General features: G+C 48.4%; 1 protein-coding gene across 1 annotated transcript in view; it reads left to right on the top strand.

Moving 5' to 3' along the window:
- Positions 1-24,127, top strand: part of COL22A1 (collagen type XXII alpha 1 chain) — a 320,593-nt gene that overhangs the window by 178,429 nt on the left and 118,037 nt on the right. Inside the window, exons 24-30 of the mRNA XM_003933680.4 lie at positions 11,166-11,219; positions 11,930-11,983; positions 14,834-14,887; positions 16,142-16,195; positions 20,163-20,207; positions 20,723-20,785; positions 21,278-21,331. Of these exons, the coding sequence (XP_003933729.3) occupies positions 11,166-11,219; positions 11,930-11,983; positions 14,834-14,887; positions 16,142-16,195; positions 20,163-20,207; positions 20,723-20,785; positions 21,278-21,331 (378 nt within the window). The remainder of the gene's footprint in view (positions 1-11,165; positions 11,220-11,929; positions 11,984-14,833; positions 14,888-16,141; positions 16,196-20,162; positions 20,208-20,722; positions 20,786-21,277; positions 21,332-24,127) is intronic.

Below are 24,127 nucleotides of genomic sequence, written 5' to 3'. Positions count from 1 at the left end.
CAGTCCTAGGAGAAAGGGAAGTGCTGGGAGGCGAGGGGGGATTACAGGACGAGGTGGTGGGGAAATCAGCCATGAGGAGTCTTCTCTCCCCTTGGTAGACAGGGCACTGCCAGCCAGGCTGGGGCGAGAAGAGGGAGGCCCTTCCCTGGGGCACAGCTCTGCAGGGACCTGTTGCACCACAGTGCAGCACTGGGCAGGAATCGGGCAGCATGTGTCGCTGCCAGTGCAGAGGGCATGGAGCAGCAGAGATAGGAGGATGAACTCAGTGAGCGTTGTAAGGGGATCAGCCACAGAGGCCAGAAAACCAAAAGGGGTGGCCACTGGGTCTGGATCTCAGTCTGTCTTCCAAAACACTGGGACATTGGCCAAGACCTTCCCTGCCCAGGCCTCAGTTTCCCTATCTGTAAAATGATGGGGTTAGGCCTTCGGTCACACAGTCCTCCAGATCATTCATGATGAAGCAGGACCAGCAAGCAGAAGGCACAGAAGGAACAGCAGAGACCCAGGCTCAGCGCTCGCTACTTTCTGGTTTTGAAGGATCTTGGATAAGTGACTCAACCTTCTGAACTTCAGTTCATCATTTGTTGAAAATACTAGTACAATTAAAAAAGGAGGACAGACCCGGAGGTTGAGGAGAAGAGCAGGGACTGTGACAGTTGATAATGAGGTCCCGAGGCATAGCAAACAGGGTGTAGACAGACATGGCTGTCCCTGTTCTCTTGGCCTCTTTGGCACCAAGCAGGTGAGCACGAGTCACGGTTGGGTTCTTCCGTTTGGTCCTTCTGGAGCTGCCCTGACGCAGGTGGCTTCAGCACCACCTGGGACTGGACAGCCCCACCTCCACAGCAGACTCCCCCGGGTGGTGGTCACACTGTCCTTCCCACACTGGCAGGGAGGCACTTATCCAGAAAACACTGCTCACTGCACTTCAGAAGCCAGTTTTTTCTGCTGGCTGACATGAAAACATTCTAGTGAAAGATGGCATCTTGGATGCAATCTGAGACTTCATTTCTGCACCCTTCCTTCAGGTCCGGATGCAGCAGGAAATAAGAATATACGATCCATCATAATTCACAGTTTTCTAAATATTTCTCATTCACTGTGGCATTTTGCTGTTAATAATGAAAAATAGAGCGGGTTTCGCCTTTGTTTTATTACCTTGCTTCATAGCAAACCAACCTTGTATATTTTAAAATTCATCATCAATGCAGCTCTATCAAATTATTTTAAGCTATAATTTTTTCCCCTACAACTCTTTGTTTGTTATCTGGGAAAAGAGCTTTCGTTCTTTCATTTTTAACTTTGAAGTTATTTTCTTTCAGTAAATCCTTACTGAATGCCAGACACTGAGCTGAGTGCTATAGATATAAATATTGCCAGGCTTTTCATGGCAGGGATTTGCACCCTGTGATCGTGCACCCTGATGTGTTCAGGAATCTCAATGGTTCAGAACCAGGCAATACAGCATTTGCAGTATATACCACCTGGTGGTCTGGTTGGGGCCACTGCCTGATGGAATCAAAGCTCTGTTCAAGTGAGCCACTCTTATGCTAAGAGGCCAGGTTTCTTTCTTTCTTTCTTTCTTTAATTTTATTTTACTTTAAGTTCTGGGATACATGTGCAGAATGTACAGGTTTTTTATATAGGTATACATGTGCTATGATGGTTTACTGCACCTCTCCATCCGTCATCTAGGTTTCAAGCCCCACATGCATTAGGGATTTGTCCTAATGCTCTCCCTCCCCTTGCCTCCATCCCCTGGCAGGCCCTGGTGTGTCTTGTTCCCCTCCCTGTGTCCATGTGTTTTCATTGTTCAACGCCCACTTATGAATGAAAGCATGAGATGTTTGGTTTTCTGTTCCTGTGTTAGTTTGCTGAGAATGATGGCTTCCAATGTCATCTATGTTCCTGCAAAGGACATGAACTCAACCTTTTTTATGGCTGCATAGTATTCCATGGTGTATATGTGCCACATTTTCTTTAGCCAGTCTATCATTGATGGGCAGTTAGGTTGGTTCCAAGTCTTTGCTATTGTAAATAGTGCTGCAATACACATATGTGTGCATGTTGTCTTTATAGTAGAATGATTGCTGGGTCAAATGGTATTTCTGATTCTAGATCCTTGAGGAAGTGCCACACTGTCTTCCACAATGGTTGAACTAATTTACACTCCCACAAACAGTGTAAAAGCATTCCTGTTTCTCCACAGCAGGACATTGGGTTTCTATGCATCTCAGCCATTTCCTCTGAGTCACTCTTTCTGACATATCCATGTGCCTACCTGGCCTTGGCCTGGCCTCTGTTTTCTCCTGCTTACCATTTACTTGCTTGTTCATTCATGGATTTATTCATTCAACAGGTTTTTATTAAGTACACACTGGGTACCAAACTCAGCTCCTGGGAGGTCAAATCTAAGTAGCTGCGGTCTACGCCGTGAGGATTCACACATTAATGGGCCAGAAAGAGACACGGATAGAGAAGGTGTTTTCCTCTGAACCTATTTATTTAGGTAGGGTGAGGCCAACAGATCAGGAGCTGGCCATCACTGGAGGTGGTTTGCTCCTCACAGTTTCCGTGGATGGGAGCGTCTTTTTCCTTCAGGGCTGCCAGGGTTGCACCAGAGGCAGTTCAAAGGCAGAGACAGTGAAAGGCAGATGTGGGCAGGAGCCTCTATTGTGGTTTTCAAGGGAAGGCAAGGGCAAGGCAGGGTCAGTTGCTGAGCAGGCTTAGCATTGGACAGTTTTGAATGATTTCCACAGGCTTCAACCTGTAGTGGTGGTGTCTTACGGTCTAGTACCTGGTCCAGGGGTGATTTAGAGCAGAGAGGTCGTGTCCTGTCCAAGACTACAGGAGCCTGATTGAAGGAGGTGGTGGGGGTGTGGACTAGGGATTGGCCAGTTTGCATATTGGGGTCCTACTCTCAAGCAAGTCCTTTGCAATCTCTAGGAATTAGCTACCCCTGGGAGGGGAAGGCCCTTTCTGCATCCACGAGGCCTCAGGATGTCAAAGCATCATCAAACAAAAACACAGGATTAATGTGGAATGAGAATCCCCTGAGCTGAGCTTTGGAGAGGAAGTCAAGGCTCTGTGGAGGCCCAGATCAGGATCTTGACACTGACCTGGAAAACCAAGGCTGATCCCATGCAGCCTATCCCTGAAAGAGCAGTGGGAAGAAGTAAAGGAAAACCTGCATGTTGAGTTTCTGCTGTTGCCAGGCATTCTCTTTAGCTTTCACAGATAATCGTGTCTATTCCTTATAACTGCCTGTGAGCAAAATATGCTTATCCTCATTTAAAATCCAGAGAAACCAAGCTCAGAGAGTTTAATTAGCTTTGCGTTATGGGAAGAGTCACACTGCCATCTCAGAGCGTGCGAAGCCCCGGGGTGGCTAGAATCCTATAAGATGCTTTTCATGCCTTTCTTTCAAAATGAAATATTCCACCTGCTAGAAAATTCTATAATAAATCTATACAACCAGGATGTCCTATGTGGCGACTCCTGTGTTCTGGCACCCTTTTAGGAAAATTGGAAATCTGTGTCCGGTCTGGTCAAGTGTTTATGCACAGGCAGTGCTGCTTGGTGCTGTGCTCAGGATGAAGTCCCTTGAATTGGTGGAAACGCAGGCAGGGGAGGGCTTGGCCCGAGAGGAGGCTGGGTAGGCTATGGCCCTGGGCCTCTGTGCAGAAACCCATTGAGGTGAGAAGTCATAAGGGCTAGTGCTGCAGGGATCCACCATCTCAGGGGAGGACTCACAAATTCTGAACAGCTTACCCCCAAAATAAACATATCTAAGTCACGAAGGAATTTGATTGCCATGCTAATTTATGCAAGTAATTTTCATGCATCTTGAAATTCCATCTAAGTTTTTAAATCCAATTGGAACTAGGTGGTTATTAGGAATAATTATTCTTTATTAATGATAATTAGGTTAATTAGTTGTTCATGCATCATCATTGTAAGTACTAATCATATTAAATGGTTGTTTAGCTGCTGTAGTATTACAGGGATCAAATGTTGTTTTATTTATAATTGGACTGATTGGCTAATTAATAAGTGGTCCATTAATTAGTTGTTTTCATTACTAATAATGAAAAGCTATATATTTGTTAACATTTATGTCTATTGACTAATTTGTTATTAATAATTAGATGAATTGGTTGTTTAGATATTTTGTTAATGATTAAGGGAGAAGAAAGAGAAGTCACATTTGTGAATTCCTCCGGTGTTCTGAGCTAGTTCACACTTCTTTAATCCACACATACTGATTGGAGGAAGGGGCCCCCAACCATTTTATGGCAGCTGAAGTCGGCTCTGAGAGGCAAAATCCACTGTCCAAGTCTATGGATGCAGTATGAGGCCACCTGGGATTTGACCCAAGCCATTTTCACCCAAAGTCCTAGATTTCCTTTCACATGAGTTTCTACCTGTCTGTTCCCAGGCCTGCAGGGGAAGAGTGACTTGCCTGTAGCACCCACACTTGTTACTGATGGTGTCGCTTCTTGTGATTTATTCTCAACCTTCCTATAGTCCCATTCTTCCTTGAAAGATGGGAAACTCTAATATCCTCATCTGTAAAAGGATAATAATGTGTAGAATCTTTGGCTTTCTGGAAGTTTCTTTTTCCTTTTTCTTTTCTTTTCTTTTTTTTTTTTTTTTTTTTTTTGTGGGAGGAAGTGGAGGGGAAAGAGGACTTTCTAGTCCTAGAAAACCCAAATGCCATTCAAGTATATGCAGGAAAAAATAGAAAACCAGTTCAATGTTGCTTTCCTACGATTTTTCAATTAATAAGTCTTCTGGTTTCATTGGGAAGCTTACCAATAAGGTAACTCCAACGGCTATTCTGTTTGAGGTGTTGTTCAACTTAATTTCCAAGAGAAAAAACAGACATGAAATGAGGGTACTGATTAATCAGAAGGCCAAGGAAGGTCGGTCCAAACTCAACAGTAGCTATTGCACCTCATGATAAGGTCTCCAAGGCCATGGAAGATGCTGAAGTGCCATTATGTCATCCAAGAAAGCTGAGATGATGTTAAGCCTCTGTTACAGAGTGTTATTTTATCTGGAAAATGCAAGAGCTTTCTGGAATCCCTCCACCAACAGCAACACCGGTAGACCAGCACTCTGTTTACATTCACAGTTACCCTCCCCAAAAATCAATCTCTCTCTCTCTCTTTCTTTCTCTCTCAGGCCCTGCAGATCTTTTAGTTAAACACATGAAATAGATCAAAATTGAATCCATCATCCCCCCCACACCAAACCCACACACCTGTCCACTCCCCTGCAGAATCCAAAGCCACACACCTGCCACTCCCCTGCAGAATCATTCCACTGAAAGGCCTCCTCCTTTGAGTGTTTTAGGCTGAGTCCCAGTTCCAATCCAGCTGGTCCCTGCCTGACCACTGAGCTCTGGCTTAGACCTGCCCCTGGTCTGTCTGCATCCCTGCCCCCATCACCTTCCTCCAGTGCCGGCTCTGGCTGCGTTCTGCCTGCTTTCATAGTTGACTGTCTCATGGTCTCTCATCTTGCAAGATTTCATCTTACCATTGGCTGCTAGGGACACTAGAAATGTGTCTTTCTAAGCGTAAGTCTTTTTGTGTCACTCTTTTAGGCCACCTCGATTATTTCTGTGCTCCCTCAAAGACAAAGCCTTGTCTTTCCTGCACCAGGGATGCCTCTCTTCCTCCCTCTCCCTGCCCTCCAGCCATGGCTCAGCTGCTCCATCGTCCTGTGGCTTCCTTTTCCTCATACTCCACTCCCCTCTGCACGCCAAGCTCACCCCACTTTTCGAGATGCTCCTGATTTCTCCACATGCCTGCCTCTGAGCTCCGTGGCCTTCAAGCACCTCTTTTATCTCTGTTTTCATTCTGTTCAACAGGTATCTCATGAATTCTGCTACATGCCGGAAGCCATAGTTTTTATACAAAACAATTCTGCAAAGAAAGTATTTTTGTACCTACTGTACATTTTTAGAAACCAAATCCCTTGCCTAAGTCACACAGCTGCTCAAAATATAACCCTGCCTTTGAATCCCAAGCCCTCTGATGCTTTTCCCAGGAGACCAGAGGCCTGTGTTTTATTTGTCTTACTAGTCTCTAATTTTCTGGGGTGGAGGACTGAGTTGTCTTAAGACCCCAGAGAGAACACAGTGGTACCTCCTAGCGTTGGCTGGGGGGAGGAGCTCTGCCCACCACCATGCTGGGTCTCCAGGGATAACTTCTCCCAGGTGCTCCGGGATAGTGCAGGTCCCTGGCTTTAAGGCCCAAAGCTGTGCCTGCCCACTGCTCCTCTCCTTTAAAGCCATCACCCACATCCTGTCACATATTGACGCTCAACTCTCCCATCTGAGGTGTGAATCTTCCCAGACCCTGAGTGCAGGGATTTGCGCGTGGGCAGGGGCCTTGCGGTACTATGGACAGAGTCCGTGTAGGATGCCAGGGGACTAGTCCATGCTTTGGGAAGTTAAGTTTCCTCCCTTCCCTTTGGGGGAGTGGTAAAGTAGAAATAGCTATCCCAGTGTGTGATGCTCCCCTCCCTGTGTCCATGCGTTCTCATTGGGATAGCGGGGGTGGCGAGTTGGGGAGAGACAGCATGGGGAGAAATGCCAGATATAGGTGAGGGGGAGGAAGGCAGCATATCACACTGCCATGTGTGTACCTATGCAACTATCTTGCATGTTCTTCACATGTACCCCATAGCCTAAAATGCAATAAAAATTTTTGAAAAAAAAAAGAAAGAAAGAAATAGCTATCCCAGCCGTGTTCTGAAAGGCCCTTGAGTCCATCATGGTCCTGCTCACTCTCTCTTTTCCACCAGCCCTTCCCATGGCTGGCTTGAGGCTGTGTCAGAAAGCGGACCTATCTGCTAATCAGGACAAGGCTGACTGTAACCCCCAGGGCAAGGCGGCTGCTCTGTTTAGAGTTTCTGCCACGACTGTGTGGCTGTCTGTGGCCATTGGAAGGCAGAGCATGGCCAAGAGAGCAGGGTCCATTGGCAGACTGGCTGAGCTGCGTCCCGAGGGCTGTTTCCTCTTGCCACCGTACCCAGCGTTTCCACCTGGACTTGTGCGCAGGTCCCCTGTAAACTGGAAAAGGGGCTGGAAGCAGATCACCTCACCCTTTTTGTGATCCCTCTTGGAAGAGGTTTCCAGACTCTGACAGTTGCTGCTTCCAGCTTCTCTCTCTCTCTAAGTGGCTACCGCAGTGGCTAGGTTTAATGACTGGGTAGGATTTTGCTCTCATTCCTAAGCGTACAGCATCAAACAAGCAAACAGTTATCCAGTCTCTACTGTGTGCGTAGCATGGAACCAGGTGCTGTGGTCTTACCAAGGAGACAGGCTTTGACATCTTCAAACCCACGTTTCAAGCCCTAAGTTCTAGTCCCCCTTAACATGCAGAGAGTCTTTTAGGAGATCATATTGTGTTAAAGGGAGGAAAGGGGCTGTAACGGGGGTGAGACCCATGCCCCCGAGTGGGGACTGTGCAGACAGTTTGCAAGCCCGGGGTGCTGTGCTTGGGAGGAGAGAAGGGATCAGGGTGCTGTATCCCCATATGAGCCTTATCTAATATCACTTCATCTTCCTCCTCTGTAAAGTGATACGAAAAAGCCCAGCCTCCCATGACCAGTGAGAGGGCTGGAATGAGCCGGTGTGTGAGGCACAGGTGAAGCAACTGCTGAATGGAGGTGGCCGAGCCCCTTGTCCTGCCTGTCTGGTCTCTTCTCCCTCCTGGGCTGTTCTGCTCACAGCCTCATCAGCAGTGCCGGGTTGGTGATGGCGGAGTATGGGGCTGGCATAGACCAGTCATAGCCAAACCTGGCAGCCCATCAGAATTATTTGGTGTCTCAAAAGTCACCTTTGGAACCTGTCCCTGACCTGCTGCCTCTGAATCTAAACAACGGTTTTGTGTATTTGCATGTGTGACAGGTTCTCCGGGTATGTCTGCAGCAGCCGGAGTTGATGGCTGTGTGACCCCAAGAGGGTCCTCACCCTCTCTAGGCCTCAGTTCTCTTCATTGTCAGACAAGGAGGTTTAATTTCCACTAGGTGACTACTAAAGAGCCACCACCTCTAACATGCTGAGACTCCAAAACTAGCAAGCAGCAGCAGGGCAAGGGGGTTTGCAAGGGGCAGAGGAGGAAAGCAAGCAGGGCCAGAGCAAAGGGCTGGTCGAGGGGGCCGCCTTCCCGGGCTCACCGTTTTGAAAAAGCACAGAACACTCCAGAGAGCATCAGCATCCCTGGAAATTTAAGGAGGGAAGGGAACTGAATTGCTCATTCAGACTGCTAACAAAGAGACTCCTGTGTGGTTGGGAAGGGCCCTCTGATATACTCTGTGGGCTTGGGGTGCTGTGGGGCCCTCAAAGACCATGTTGAGGTAAAAATAGATCACCTGTCACCCCTGTAACCCCAGCACTTTGGGAGGCTGAAGCAGAGGATTGCTTGAGCCCAGGAGTTCTGTGCAATATAGCAAGACCTTGTCTCTACAAAATACAAAATTAGACAGGCATGGTAGCAGGCGCCTGTAGTCCAAGCTACTCAAGAGGCTGAGGCATCACCTGAGCCCAGGAATTGGAGGCTGCAGTGAGCTATGATGACGCCACTGCACTCCAGCCTGGGCAACAGAGCAAGACCCTATCTCAACAAAAAAAAGATTACCTGGCATGTGCCCCTGGAGTGTGTGGGAGCTCTGAGTGTCACTGCAGGCTGGAGCAGCCTGTGGAGGTAGTAAGGCTAGCCGAAAACAGAGTGGGGCCCGGAGGCTTCTTTAAGGCTTTCCAGCAGTCCTTGTCCATTAGGGAGCACCCAGATTGGAACCTGCCCAGGGCGCCCTGCAGCCCTGCCTGCCCCTCCGTTGCTCCAGCTGTGAACCAATGCCTTCGATGAGGGAAGACGCTACCCCCCAAGACTTGACAGCACTGAGCGAGCTGCTGAGAAAACTAGGTCCAGGTGTCCCCAAGTCCTGTTCAGTACATGGTCCCCTCTACGCCTGCTTTTCGGCTCACGGGTGTCCCCAGAGGGAGAAAGGGGAACAGTTAGTTCACCGATGCGGCCACCTCTGCCATTTTTTGGTGTTTCTCGCCCTCAAGTGGCCATGCCGTGTTGTTTCTGAACGCAAACTTAGTCTCTTCGACACTTGCATTTGCTGAGCGCCTGCTGGATGCCACATCCTGGGATAGTCACTGTGTGAGGTGCAGAGGGAACAAGAGGGGCCTGTCCTCGAGGGTCTGTGGGTCAGATCAGCACAGTTAAGTTGGTCTTGAGCGTGGAGCAGGGAGAGATTAATTCCCCTAGGGAATTTGGAGACCATCTCAGAAAGGTGGAGATGGCTCAGCAGGGAGGTGTGGGAGGTGGGGAGGGAGTATCCAGAGGGAAACCTGAGCTAGAAAAGTCATCTGTACCTCCCACAAGTTGTGTGGAGCAGCGATCGGTGGTGCTGGAGCTGAGGGAGGAGGGCGTGGGGAACTCACCCTTTATCAGAGCCACTGATTTTCTAAGGTGGCTCAGCTCTGGGGTCACTGGCTGTTGTAAAATGAGGGCATCCCTGCGTGAGGCTGTCAGGAACCTGCATATATGCAGAACACCACATCCACACTCCCTCCAGGCACCTGGTGTTGTATGATTCCAGCTCGCCCCTGTTTATAACCCCATGTCCACCCTTCCTCCCTCCGGTCTCCCCAGACCGCAGGCTGCTTTCCTGGGCACACGTGGTACCACACACATCTTCTTGTGCTCCTTCAGTTACTTCCAAGACCTTCACAGCAATGTCGCTCCTCCTCACCCTGACAGCCCCTCACCTCTGAGGTCCTGGCTCAGCCTCCGTCTGCCCTGTGCAAGCCCACACTGTCCTCACGTGGCACTGTTGGCTGTCATTCAAAATGCAATACCTTGAACAGCAGCCGGCTGTTGTGAACGCAGTCCACCTGCTTTGTCGGCCTGACCTGTTGTTTATTTCTCTGGCTTTCTTCAGGACTCAGGCACCCTCTCTGCCACTTGCATCCTCCCTCCAGATGCATAGCATCAGTCCCAGGTACAACGACCACCTGGTGTCCCAGGACCCCTGGACCTGGACCTGTGCTCATGAGTTTAGTTGGACCATTAGTCTTTTCATTTGTTTTTTGGTGTGTGTGTGTGTGTGTGTGTGTGTGTGTGTGTGTTTCATAGAGACAGGGTATTGTTCTGACCCAGGCCAGAGTGCAGTGCTCACTGCAGCCCCAAACTCCCAGACTCAAACAGTCCTCCTGCCTCAGCCTCCTGAGTAGCTGGGACTACAGGTGAGAGTCCCTATGCCCAATTAATTTTTATCTTTTATTTCTGGAGAGATAGGGTCTTGCTATTTTACCAAGTCTAGTCTCAAACTCCTGGCCTCTAGTGATCCTCCTGCCTCAGCCTTCCAAAGTGCTGGGATTACGGTTGTGAGCCACCATGCCTGGCCCTTTTCTACCATAATTGTTTGTCTACATGTTTTTCCCCTCCCCGACCCTCCCCTTCAACCAAGACAGGATCCTGGAAACGGGTCTTAACATTGTTTACTAACAGTACCAGCTTCTGTTCCTGGCCCTTAGAGATGCCCACAAGTTTAAGTGTAGGCCATGAATGATTTAAATAATGTATGAATCTACATATGGCAAGTGGCTGTAAGGACTGATCCCCGCAGAATCATGGGAGAACCTTCACAAGTACAGATGCAAGACCCACTCACCCCAAACCTGCAGAACCAGAAGGTCTGGGCATGAGGTCTCCTCACTCACCCCTGGCGATTCTGACCTTGGTGCCAGCTCTACTCCATGACTCATGATTGGGAAGTGTTCTTCTGGAAGGCCTTTATGTGTGTGTCAGACTGCGTGTGTGTGTGTGTGTGTGTGCACGTGTGCACACACATGTCTATTTACATGAAATACTCAAAAATGTATGTATATAGCAGAATAGATAATATTACAGACAATGGAACAGCCATCACCCAAATACAAAATGTTAGCATTTTGCAAAGTTTTGTTCAAGTCTTTTCTTTTTGTTTTTGCCTGTTTTTGTTTGAAAAATCAGGCATTACAAATAAAGTAAAATCCCACCTCATCCTCCTGTCCCCTTCCCTTTGCCTCTGTCAAATGCCCAGTGTCCTTAGGAGGCTGGTCTGGGCCCATCTGTAACCCACCCAATGCTCTTTCTCCACAGGGCCCTCCAGGACCACCTGGTGTCCCAGGCCCCCCGGGACCAGGAGGTTCTCCGGTAAGACTGGCTTTGATTTTCTACAAGCGCACTTAGATGGTGGTTTCCTGACCCGTGGGAACTGGGGACATCTTTGTGAATGGCCTCGTCTTTTATCTGCCCAAGTCCAGTACAAAAACACACAGAGGAGGACCCCGACACATAGCCACCCCCCGCCAGGCTCTGGACTCGCAGACCTTCAGAAGCTTTGGCTTAGAGCACCACTGGAACTCATGTGGCACTTTGGTGGCCACCTCCAGAGTCTGGCATGTAGAAGGCATGTTAGCCTGGGGTTGCCCATTCGGGTGTCTTTTCGTAGTTTGTGATTTGTCTTTGAGGCAAAACAGGACCCAGGCAAGCCTTTGTCAGCGTTTCCCTTCCCATCGTTCGGGTGCTGCTGAAAAAGTATCCTGAAAATGGACATGGGGGAGGGGGAGAATCCATACCACCCAATGCGTGGAGCAGGCCCTGCCATCAGCAGAGGGAGGCAGCTTTCTGTCCCTGTGGGTGGCAGTGGATGGGAGGGAGGTCCCGACTGCAGACCACATAAGCCTTGGACATGTTAACTGCAGACGTACTCTGTATTTCACAGCGGATGACCAAGGACAACAGTGGCTTTGGGGTTCCCTCCTTAGACCCGGAGGCCTGGGCTCATGCCAGGAAAGAGGTCGAGTCATTGATCTGATCTCTGAACAGGTCAGGCTAATGGTGTCCCTGTGGTCGCCTTTCAGGGTCTGCCTGGAGAGATCGGCTTCCCGGGAAAGACCGGGCCTCCTGGGCCCGCGGTGAGTGTCTGGGAACCTCTTCCTCCTCCCTCTCCCCATTGCTTTGGGGGAGCACTGAGCCCCTGCAGCTGGCCAGGACCACTTTCCTAGAGCTGAGGACTCGTTGGCCAGCAAGGCCTGCAGCCCCGGCACTCAGCCTGGGTCTTCCTTCTGCTGCGGCTCCCCATGCTAGTGCCCCATCTGCTGGGAACGCTCCCCGTGTGCTCTGGCCAGGGTGTGGATTCGGGCGACTTTCCTCAGTCCACTCACTGCCCTTTCTCTTTTTCACCAAAAGACACATTCAAGAGTCATTTGCTGCTGAAGGCATGACCACTCATCCTTGAGAATTCTGGAGACCAGAAGCAATGGGTGGGGAGCTGGGGCCGCCCTTCCCGTATGATCCTGATCATGTTTTCTCCCTTGCAAACAAAGACCCTGGGGCTCTCAGGGGGCAGCTGGAGCTTAGAAAACATTAATGTTGCCAAGTGCGGTGGTTCACACCTGTAATCCCAGTACTTTGGGAGGCCGAGGCAGGCAAATCACTAGAGGTCAGGAGTTTGAGACCAGCCTGACCAACATGGAGAAACCCCGTCTCTACTAAAAATACAAAAATTAGCTGGGCATGGTGGTGTGTGCCTGTAATGGCAGCTACTCAGGAGGCTGAGGCAGGAGAATTGCCTGAACCCGGGGGCAGAGGTTGCTGTGAGCCAAGATTGCACCATTGCACTCTAGCCTGGGCAACAAGAGTGAAACACTGTGAAAAGAAAAGAAAAGAAGAAAAGAGAAAAGAGGGAAAGAAAGAAAGAGAGAGAGAAAGAAAGAAAACATGAATGTCTCCCTAGATAGGAAGCTCACAGTAGTTAAAGTTGGTTTGCAGCTTTTCACGACAATGATGGATAGCGTGGGCTGAGACCTGGGTAGGTCTCATGATCTGCCCACAGGGAGGCTTCTGGGCCACCTTAAAGGGATTTTCTTACAGCTGGTTCTCCATCCGTGAGTCCCGATGGGGAAGGTCCCAGCTAGGAGGACCTGATGCTGGAGGAGGGGTGAGGTGGAGGTGAAGTGGATTGGGTCACACAAAGGCCAGTTCTCCTCACTTCACAGAGCACAGACCCATGGGTGAGAGTGGATCCAGGAGCCCAGGGGACCTATGCTCGCTGCAGCACCAGCACCCCCAGCTCTGTTGCGTTCCAGTGAAGCATGCCAAAGGGCATTGGAAGTGAATTCAGTGCCGTGCTGGGCACTCAGGTGAACCGATCACCTGTGGAAGGAACACTGTGTGAACAGCACCATCACCGTCAAACATTTCCAAACACACAGTCAACTGCAACACCACCCATAAACAATTTACATCAGTGACAGGATCCTCAGAAAGCTCAGACACATGAGCAATCTCATCCGATCTGATGGGCTCATCAGAAAGTATGCAGGTCGGTGTGAATATTCAGAGAAGGGGAGCAGGTCAGAAGAGGAAGGAAGGCAGTGTGAGCATTTCTAGTCTGCCAAGACATGGCTGTAGCCACAGAAGGTTTGAAGTACAGCTTCTGGCCTTGGCATTTGCTCCCGGTCAAGATCCTGCTTTCACTGGTGTAGGCAGCCTTAATGCCTCCAAAAGCCCTCCCTCTTGCCTTCCTAAAGCCTTGTCTTCCAGGACACCTGCTTTGTGCACATGGGGGTGTCTTTTCACTAGTCGCCAGTCCGAGCTGGAGGCATAGGGAGAGATGAGTCAAATTGGGTGGCAGAAGGTTCTGTGGGTGGAAGAATCACCAGGGTTATAAAAAACATTCGCTTGTGAATAGCTATGAAAGCAATAGCATGGGAGCTATTCCACTGGGGAAATGTTTTCCCTAATGTCAGTCATGGGGAAGGGTGTGTGTGCCTGACACATGATTTTTTTTTTTTCTTTTAACTTTTAAGTTCCAGGGTACATGTGCCAGATGTGTAAGCTCGTTACATAGGTAAACGTGTGCCACATGGTTTTCTGCATAGATCAACCCATCACCTAGGTCTTAAGCCCAGCAGGCATTAGCTATTCTTCTTGATGCTCCCCTTCCCTCCATACAATGCCTCCCCAGAACTGACAGGCCCCAGGATGTGTTGTCAGCCCCCCTGCCCCATGTGGCCTGACTCATCATTTAAGGCACAGAGGAAAAGAAGAAGCTATAGTGTCTCTGGTATAGTGGAGGGAGCCCTGAGGCGGAGCCAGTTAAACCGTGTGGATCCCTGTCACTATCCCTGTGAGCTTGATTGAGTCACTCAGCCTACAGAGCCTTCATCTCCTCACTGCAACCAGCTGCAGTAACTCCGGCGCTGCCACAGCCCGAGGATGGTGGTAGGGGAAACACCTGACGTCGGAAAACATAACATGGAGCTCCTAAGTGCTGGCATTCGAAATAACAGGCCGTGATGCCAAGCCATGCCGATAGGTTGAAGTTGTGCTTTTTTGAAGGACAAGAGGAAGGGACGATAGTAGGGGGAAGAAAGAGACAAGATGGAAAAGAGATCCCGGAGAGGAGAGAGGAGGAGCAGTGCAGATACTGTGGTCCCCAGGGCCTCTTGGAAGCTGAGGGTAGAGGTGGAATGATCAGAGCAAGAGGTGACAGACGTCTTCCTGCACCCCCACCCTCCACGCATGGCCAGTGTACTGAAAATCAGACATTGCCCAGAGGGTGGTATTTGCTGCAGCAGTAACAGAGGGAAACGTGGTCAGAGACCACAATTGCTCTGGAGACAGGGCCCCACTGATCAGAGGGTAGGGCTGAGCCTCCTGGATCCTGGCTGCAAAACAGCTCCTGGTTTGAAACAGCTTAACGTAAGCCTTTCCTAAACATGCCTCTCCTTGTTATTCTATGTTTTCCCCGCTTGCCCCAGGGACTCCCTGGAAAAGACGGGCTAAATGGACCACCAGGCCTGCCAGGAACCAAGGTTGGTTACTGATGGGGTTGGCACCAGTTTGGGAACCCAAAACAAAAGAGAAAATAAAAGAGATTCTTGATTTTTGGTGAATTCTAAAACAAGTTGGTTGCCTGGGTCTTATGTCAGGACTCAGCTGAAGTGTTTGGATTTATGAGGTCACATGTGGGGGAAGTTCCTTATTCCTTTTCAGATAACTGCGGAAGGATTTGGAAGCGCTGGGCTTTAAAATTTAGCCAGGCACAGTGTCTCACAGATGTAATCCCAGCATTTCGGGAGGCCTAGGCAGGAATTAGCCTGGTATGGGAGTGGGCACCTGTGTTCCCATTCACTTGGGAGGCCAAGGTGGGAGGATTGCTTGAGCCCAGGAATTCGAGGCTGCAGTGAGCTATGATTGTGCCATTGCACTATAGCCTGGGCAACAGAGTGAGATGCTGTCTCAAAAAAAAAAAAAAAAAAAAAAATTAAAAAACCAAATAGATCTGTTAGAACTATGTTTCATTTATTATTTATTTATTTATTTTCAAGGAGGAATACTTCCAAATACTCTTACTGACATAATAAGAGATTTCAATTTTAACAGTGTTCTGGTGGGGCTTATTATGGTAGAATGATTAAGGTAAGAATCAAGGTTAAATAGCATACAAATGGAGCGCAAATACAGGTTTAAATACTTTAAACGAATTATTAGACAACCATCCAAGTATTTTAACAAATGAACTTTATTCTTTTCTGATGAGCACACACAGCACAGACTCAAGCATGCACCTCAACAGTCCTTGAAAGGCAACTGTTGAATATTATGGGAAAATTTGTTGTCCTTTTCAATAAACAGACTTAGAAGCTCAGTTTCTTTATGGCAAAATCCACACTAAGTATGGATTTAATTTAATTTTCTAGGCATTTAATGTAAATGTTGTGCACTTTATTCTTTCCCATCTTTTGAGACAAAGGATCATGACTTAAGATTTTTTTATTCTCAGAAACACTTACGCAACATCTTCCTTTTTCTAGATCTCTCAATAAGAGTGCAAGTTCTCCTCAATTACATTTTATAAATCAAAATTACAGCTACTGAATATAGAGTCTAGGAGGCTGTATGAGCTACTATGTTTGATGACCGTGATTGGGTAATTGCAGAGTTGAAGGCCTTTAAAATCACCTGAGTGAAGGTAGTTCTCTTCCTTACCAACCTGTGCCTAGTATTTGTGTGTTTAATCCAAGCATGGCCCATCCCCTGTTAACTTTGCTGTGTATTTCTCACAGGGAGAACCAGGAGAAAGAGGGGAAGATGGTCTTCCTGGAAAACCAGGCCTTCGGGTATGGACTTTGACTCTTTTTCCGTTACGCTTGCTATTCTAAGTGGTTTATTTGGGGTCGTGTGTGAATCTTGACTTATCGTAGCATCTGTATCAGCTGGGATCTTGTGGGAGACAAATCAGATCATTGAAAAGTGGAAGGGTTAAGGGCCCCAACCAGGATGGCAACACGAGGCTGGCAACAATGGAACCAACACCACCTCTAGGACAGAAAGTGCCCAAGGAGGGAGTGGTTCCTTGGAACCCAGATCTGCAGCGGGAGGAGAGAGCTCCCACCCCCATGAGAGCCATGGCCTTGGGAAGAACATCACCACTGTCTGGCTTATCCTGGCAGGGAGGGAACAAGAGGAACAAATGTACTGACAGCTCGTTTCCTCCCCGCATCACCCCCCTGCCCCCCGTCTCTCTCAACTGCATTCTACCTCCATTGCAATGCTTCCTAACACCTTGACCCTACAGAAAGTCAGAAGGCAAGGCAAGCCAGCAGATGCAATCCCTTCTCGGGCCAGCTTCTCGTGGTTAATGAAGTGTGAAAAATGGGCATAAGGGGAAAAGGGAGGCTCCCCAGCATGTGACTTGGACAGGGCAGCCTCTGTGAGTAGAGAGTCCCCTGCGCCCTCTGTGAGTGGAGAGCCGCCATGTGCCCTGTGTTGATGGCCACACTTTGCCCAGGCTCCCTCCAGGAGTGACTGCCACCCTGCGAGACTTTTCTGATGGGCTGCAGGATCATATTTTACCTCATGGTCCCTGGTTCAACATCTCAAATTTGGTCTGGGCTCAGAATGCTGTGCACACGGAAGAGAGGGCTGGACCATATATGTGTGGTGTGAGTGTGCATGTGTGTGTTTGTGTGTGTGCACTATGAAAACCTGTGGTTTTGAGGAGACAGTGGCTGGACAGGAGATTGTGGGGGGTTCTGCTCCTCCCGCCCTCCACTTGCTATTCTAAGTGATCTCTGTTCTCAGTGGGGTCTCCTGCTCTACTGAGGCGTGAACTATTGAAGTGCAGTGATGGGGCGTTAGCCAACTCTGCACCTCCCACTCTCCGCCCACAGACAGACACTGCTGAGATACGGAGTGCAGGCTTGCTGGATGGAGAATGCGTGAACAATGTCAGCCCAGCCAGAGCACAGTAGTGGCCTGGACCCCACATAGTGGGGGACACTGACCCTGCGAGAGGGCACACCTGAGGGCATCCCTTTGTTGGCAGGTGAAGGTGCTGGTGTGCACATCCTGGGCCCTTATGTTCCCTATTGTTTCACTCTTTCTTAAAGTGGTGATTTATAAAAGACCAAATTAAAATCAAGAAGAAAAAAAAACACAGATTAAATTGCACCCAAGGTGTCTCAAGCAAGACACCTTGAGCCAAGTGGCTCTCTTACCAAGAGCCACTGTGAGCCTCCCACTTCCCGGATTCCAGATCCTAAGAACTCAGCCCTCACACCCCCCATGAATGTACCAGTGTGTACCCATGAGTCCTGCCATGGCCACCAGCAGGGACGACAGCCCTTCATATTTTTAGATTCCATACTAGCATTTAGATATATGTCTATACTGATTCCCATGTCATTGAAATGTGATGACATGTAACTCACTGAGTTTTTCTTTTTTTCTTCTTTCATGCATGTCCTGAGGTGGTTGTGTGTGTAGGGGAGTGAATCACATGGTCTTCAAAGCGTTCGGGCTACCTTTCAGTGTTTGATTGATTGGGCTGAAATTCTGTCATTTTCCAGAAAGGATTGAAAGTGTTTGTCTAGGTTTGCTGTTCTTGACTTCACAGATTTCATAGAGTCAACCATACCTTACAGTTGTGTTTTTTCAAATTTGTGAATTGGCAAATCCTTTTGGGTTTGTACTGTATGAACTTCACCTTTCTATTCAGTAATGAAGCCATCCATTTCCTTCGAGTTTCTTGTGCAAGTTTCTGCAGATGAAGGGGATTCGTTATGACAATTATTGGGCTGAAATTAGAGGGACTCTCTGGGATTGCTCCAACTTTTCAATCTATGTATTTTATATTTCTGATAATCACTAATGGTCTAAAGATCCAAACAGAGAAGACTACTGCTGTATCACATGTGTCAATTTTATTCAATTTCTAAGGCTTCGTGTTCAGAACGTTTCTCTGATAAGTTTAAACCTGAATTCCTGCGGTCATGACGCTTTTCCAACATACTCGTAGTCCTAGAGGAGATCTAGCGGAGGTCTTGTTACTTTATTTTGACAAAGCATCAACTGAAAAGAAAAATTCTTTTCTATGCTGATGCTAAGTCGTGGAGGCAGATCTGTAAGAGTCCACTTAGGGAGTAAAGCTGTGAAGGATGAGCAGAGGCATCGATGTTTGAGGCTCACTTCGAGAATTCGGGAAGGTGGCATTTCACCTCCGTTGTGCCTTTGGATTGGGGTTCATGACACAAATTCAGGGGGCATTTCAGATGGTCTTCAAATTTTTTTTGACCAAACTCATCCCCTTATCTTTTCTCAACATGTAAGAAGCAACTCCCACTGCAAATGTGCTACTATTCTAGCAGATTGAAAGCGACAATTTGAGTGACGAGTATTTGCACAATTCTGGTTAGAGCAATTCTTACTAATTGTGCTTGTAAACATTGGAAATTGATGGGAGCATTGGAGTGTGTCTAGAATTTTAAGATGTGCTGGCGCCAGATGTGTGACACCAGCGTTACGGGATAAAATGCCTGCTTACACTAAGCAATGCTTTTGATTACTTTTTTTTTTCTTTCTCTCTGATAAGTTGGTAATTCTGTCCATTAGCACCAATTGAGTCTGGCATAGGTACACAAAAAATCTTTATATGCCTGCATACCACCTGTTAGTTCATTCTGTTGTGTGTCTGTGCATTCATGAAAAAAACACATTTCCTTATTAATATTTACACTAAAGGTTTTAGTAAATAGCATAATGAATATTAGAAATAAATTGTACTTCAAGAAGCTAGTTATTTTAAAGACACATGGCTGGACAAAGATGATAGTCTGTGCTCACCACTACCAGCATCATAACGCTCTCGGCATCAGTGATTTGTAAGAACTTGGTAAGCGGAGCAGCCTGACTGATGCCCTTGGATCAGAGATAAGCCCCTCTGGCCCTGTGTTTCCCACTTCACCCTGACCACAAAGTGCTAGTTAGGAACTGTTTTAGTTCCCCCAGGGGACTAAACCCAGGCAACATAGTGAGACCCTGCCTTGAAAGAAATTTAAAAAATAAAAATCATCTGTGCGGCTGGACACGGTGGCTCACGCCTGTAATTCCAACACTTCAGGAGGCCGAGGAGGGTGGATCACCTGAGGTCAGGAGTTCGAAACAAGCCCGGCCAGCATGGTGAAACCCCATTTCTAATAAAAATACAAAAATTAGCCAGATGTGGTGGCAGGTGCCTGTAATCCTAGCTACTGAGCCTGAGACAGGAGAATCCCTTGAACCCTGGAGGCGGAGGTTGCAGTGAGCCGAGATTGCGCCACTGCACTCCAACCTGGGCAACAAAGGGCGAAACTCCATCAAAAATGAAATTCATCTGTGCATGGTAGTGTGTGCCTGTAGCCCCTCTACTCAGAAGGTTGAGGTGGGATAAGTTTTTGAGCCCAGGAGGTCAAGGCTGCAGTGAGCTATGACTGCACCACTGTACTCCAGCCTGGGTGTCAGAGCGAGACCCTGTCTCTAAAAAACTGAAACTAAAAATAAATAAACAAATTCTAAAGGGACAGTTCTAAGCGTTGTTTCCTTTGGGGAAAGCAAAAGCCAGTATGAGAAAGTGGATTCCGCTCTGCAAGAATGCTAAACTCCTTGGTCTTCAGAGCCCATGACTCTTGAACCTGTCACCATGCTGTGTATTTGAGAATTAAGGGCTCTGGCTGGTGGGTGCTGTGAAGGTGTGAGGACAACAGGGGAATGCAACCATCTCTCTAAAGTAAATGGAAAATAATGGGGTGTCTTTCATTGCGTTTTCAGGGAGAAGTTGGGGAGCAGGGCCTGGCAGGTCGACCTGGAGAGAAGGTCTGTTTGTTCTTGCTTTTATTGATTGATTGTTATACACTAGGTCTTGTTTAAATTATTCAGATGCCAAGAGGAATTAGTTCTGGTTTTTGGGAGTTCACTATATGTCCAGGATAAACCGGGCATTAAAGAACAATTGAGTAGGTGTCATGAGTGGTGGGCTGCAGCTGCTGGGGGCAAGGTCTGCTTTGCAGACTTGGGGACTATCAGGAAGGATGGTGAGAAGGTGACGCTGTTGCTGAGTCCTAAAGAAGCAGGAAGGGCTAGACACCAAGAAAGGCAACATGAGGGCTCCTGGGAAAGGAAACAGCCGAAGTAGACAAGAGCTTGGGGATGCCCCCGTGAACGAGATTCTCCTGAACTCCCCTTTCTCCACTGCATCTTTTTCCATGTGATGCCCACTAAGCCGGAACATCTCCAGTTCCTGGAAAGCAGGAACTGAGAGCACGTGGCCTGCAGTTTGGCCCCTGGGAGAGCCTTCCTATTTATCCCTCATGAAAATGTTGTTCTCACAGGGAGAAGCAGGCCTCCCAGGGGCTCCAGGCTTCCCAGGTGTGAGAGGAGAGAAAGGAGACCAGGTAAGTGTGGCAGCTTCCTCCTCCCACACAGGCACCTCGCCTCTCCCCACAGAAAGCAGCCCCCTGTGGCGTCTCTGTCCTTTGGAGGAGTGGTCATCTTGACTAGGTGAAGGGTGAAGAGTGTATTTCCCAGTGTTGATGGAAGGGATGGGGAAGGGAAGAAGATTACTTGGGTCCCTGAGCTGAGACGGAGGGCCCATTGCTGGAGGATGTGTCTGGAAAGGGCATCTTCAGATGAAAGGATGGGGCCGAGGGGTGGGAGGCACCATCTGTGGGGGGCAAGTGGAGAATGAGGTACTTCACGCCTAACTGGCAGGTCTTCCCTCTGAGTGACACTTCACTATGACCACTTTGCTGATAAGGCAAGGACAAGTGAGAGAGAGAAATATATACATGTATATTTTTCCAAAGTCATGTTGCTGTTACCTGGAAGAGGCAGGAATTCAGCTCAGCCTGGGTTCTAATGTGTTTTAATTGTATCTTTTCTCATAGGGAGAAAAAGGTGAACTGGGACTTCCAGGACTGAAAGGTGACCGAGGTGAAAAGGTAAGAGCAAATCGCTCTCATTCTGATCATCAATTATTAGTGGCTGAATTTTTCTAAAGGAAGAGTTTTTCTGCAGAATATACTGTCTCTCTCTCTCTCTCTCTCTTTTTAATCCAGAGTCTCACTCTGTCACCCAAGCTGGAGTGCAGTGGTATGATCTTAGCTCACTGTAACCTCTGTCTCCTGGGTTCAAGCAATTCTAGTGCCTTAGCTTCTCAAGTAGCTGGGATTACAGGCATGCCCCACCACACCTGGCTAACTATAGTGTTTTTAGTAGAGACAGAGTTTCTCCATGTTAGCCAGGCTGGTCTTGAACTCCTGTGAAACTCCTGACCTCAGGTGATCTGTCCACCTTGGCTTTCCAAAGTGCTGAAATTATAGGCATGAGCTACCATGCCCAGCCTGTACTCAGTCTTTACATTTCTGCAGAATTTAGTTTTGTGCATGACTGCAAGGCTGCTTTTTGAGAAACTAATACATTAGACATAAACCTCAAACTTTATTGTTTGCAATTGTAAACTTAAAAAGAAGATAATAGTATCGGAGTTGACACCTTCATCCCACTATTCATCCGTCCATCCACCCTCTTGTGCCTGCTCAAAGCACCGTCTGAGCTCCCGTCCTGTGCCAAGTGCTTTGTGCAGCCTGTTTACGTTCAACCTCTCTCTGAACACCACCACCCCTTTCACAGGTATGATAGATATGATTAACCCAGCTTTGAGGGCAATGGAGTTGCCAATGGAATGTGAAGTGTTGAGCAAAAACCCCATGTGCCCTAATTCCTGTATCCTTTCCCCTGCATCGTTCATGAAGCCAGAGTGTCACTGCTTGTGTGGTTGACCCTGGACCCTGAGTCAAGGCAGACTCTGTCTAAATCAAGGGGGCATGACTACGTTTGCAGAGCCCTACTGTGTGCCCTGAAGTGCACAGAGAGGCTTCGTCGGCATGGCCTTCCAGGCAGATACCATGTCCATCAGGAGCAGCACAATCAAAATGGACGATGGAAGAGAATTCAGTGGCAGAGTAATTGCAGGTTGTGGACAGTGCTTAGGGAAACGGGGTGTGGCGAGGCACTCCGGGGCTAGGAACAGCAACAGCAGGAAAGGACAAGGGGAGGAAGCTGTCTCAGAATCCGGAGAGGCCGGTGGCCACAGAGGAAAGACGCTGGTCATCCTAGGCAGAAAAGCAGGCAAGACCAGCTCCCCGTGGCCTGACACCCTCAGCGTCTCATCCTGTCCTGTCCTGTGCTCTCCATCTCCTGCCAGACCACTGGGAACCAGCTGACAAGGTCAATGAGACCACTGAGGTTGCCTCCTGGGATAGAGAAAGGAACAGGGGTGGATATAGAGGGATGAACAGAAAACAGCCACTGGTATCTATAAGCATGTGCTGCAAATGAAAAGAACTGAGACTCAGAGAGGTTTTGATGCATGCCTAACCTACAGAACCACAGGTGGAACCACTGGCCAGCCCGGCCTGCAGAGTATGACTCTGATTGCTTTGGAGGGAGGCTCCAGACTGCCACTTGCCTTTAGCAACATGCAAGCATGTTCAAGGAGGAGGAATGCACTTTTTAAGTCACAGTGTCCCAGAGGACATGTGCCTACTCTCTATAACCTTCTTTCATAAAAACAGGACCGAGAATATCATGAACTCGAATTTGGCCTATATGGTCTGGGAAAGAAAGTCCCTTACTCTTTCCACCTCCCAAGGACTCGGGTTCCTGGTCCCAGCCCCTTTTTAGAAGAGTAGACCCCACTCAGAATTCAAGCAAGCACCCAGGACAGTGCCTGGTCTAAAGGTCAAGTAGGTGCTTCATCTATAATATTTCAGCTCATGTCAAAGCACCAGGGAAACCTGTGCTGATCAGAAAACACACTGGAAACTTTAGAGACCCTCTCAGCAAGACAGCTGCAGTTGCATGAACCCCCTATGTCTCCTGGACTCATGGGGTGGATGAGGTTTTGTCATGGGTGGGGTTGTGGAGGGCCTTAGACTAGAGTCAGCACATGGCCCCCAGCCCGGCTTCGGTCAGAATTTGTCAACTGGAAAATCGCTGATTAGTTTGACACACGTGCGCTATTGCCGAAACCATGTATGCGTGAGATGTTTGTCCGTGGTCTTATTTTCCTGAAACACAAGATCCTTTGCTAAAGCGGTGGAGCATGAACAGTGTGTGGGGAAGTCATGGCTTCCCTGTACTTGATATGATTTGCAAGTTGCAATTTCTTGGGCTTTCCATTTCTCACTCTGGTAACCCTCTTAACGATGAACTGTGAAATCATTTCCATCTCGACCCCCAGTTTATAGACGAAAGAACTAAGACATAGAGAGATGGACCATCACACCCATACTCACAGAACCAAGTCCTGGCTAGGGCCACATGCTGACTCCAGTCTAAAGACCCCCCGCCCCCACCCCATCCACAAAAAAACCTCATCGCATCCCAAGAGTCCACAAATATAGGGGGTTCACACAACCGCAGTTCGTCAGAGGGCTCTCTTGCCAAGCGGGTCTTCAGAAATTCCATTGTGTGTCTTGCTCGGGCTTACAGAGTGAGGGTGGGTGTGAGTCGAGACAGTGGGGCTCTGAAGTAGTCACTCACAGTGACGGACATTCTTCCTGCTAAATTCTAACTGGCGCTTCTCGTTCTTACCCTTTCACCAAAAACACATCCATTTGCTCTGACCATCACTGTCTAAGAAGGCTGATAGAACACCTACCCTCTGCTCATAGAAACCTTACCCTCTGCTGATAGAACACATACCCTAAGCTGGTAGAACACATGCCCTCTGC

The sequence above is a fragment of the Saimiri boliviensis genome, chromosome 15 (assembly GCF_048565385.1).
Source record: "Saimiri boliviensis isolate mSaiBol1 chromosome 15, mSaiBol1.pri, whole genome shotgun sequence".
Lineage (NCBI taxonomy): Eukaryota > Metazoa > Chordata > Mammalia > Primates > Cebidae > Saimiri > Saimiri boliviensis.
The sequence above is the reverse complement of the archived record's forward strand: the minus strand, read 5'-3'. Positions and strand labels throughout refer to the sequence as shown.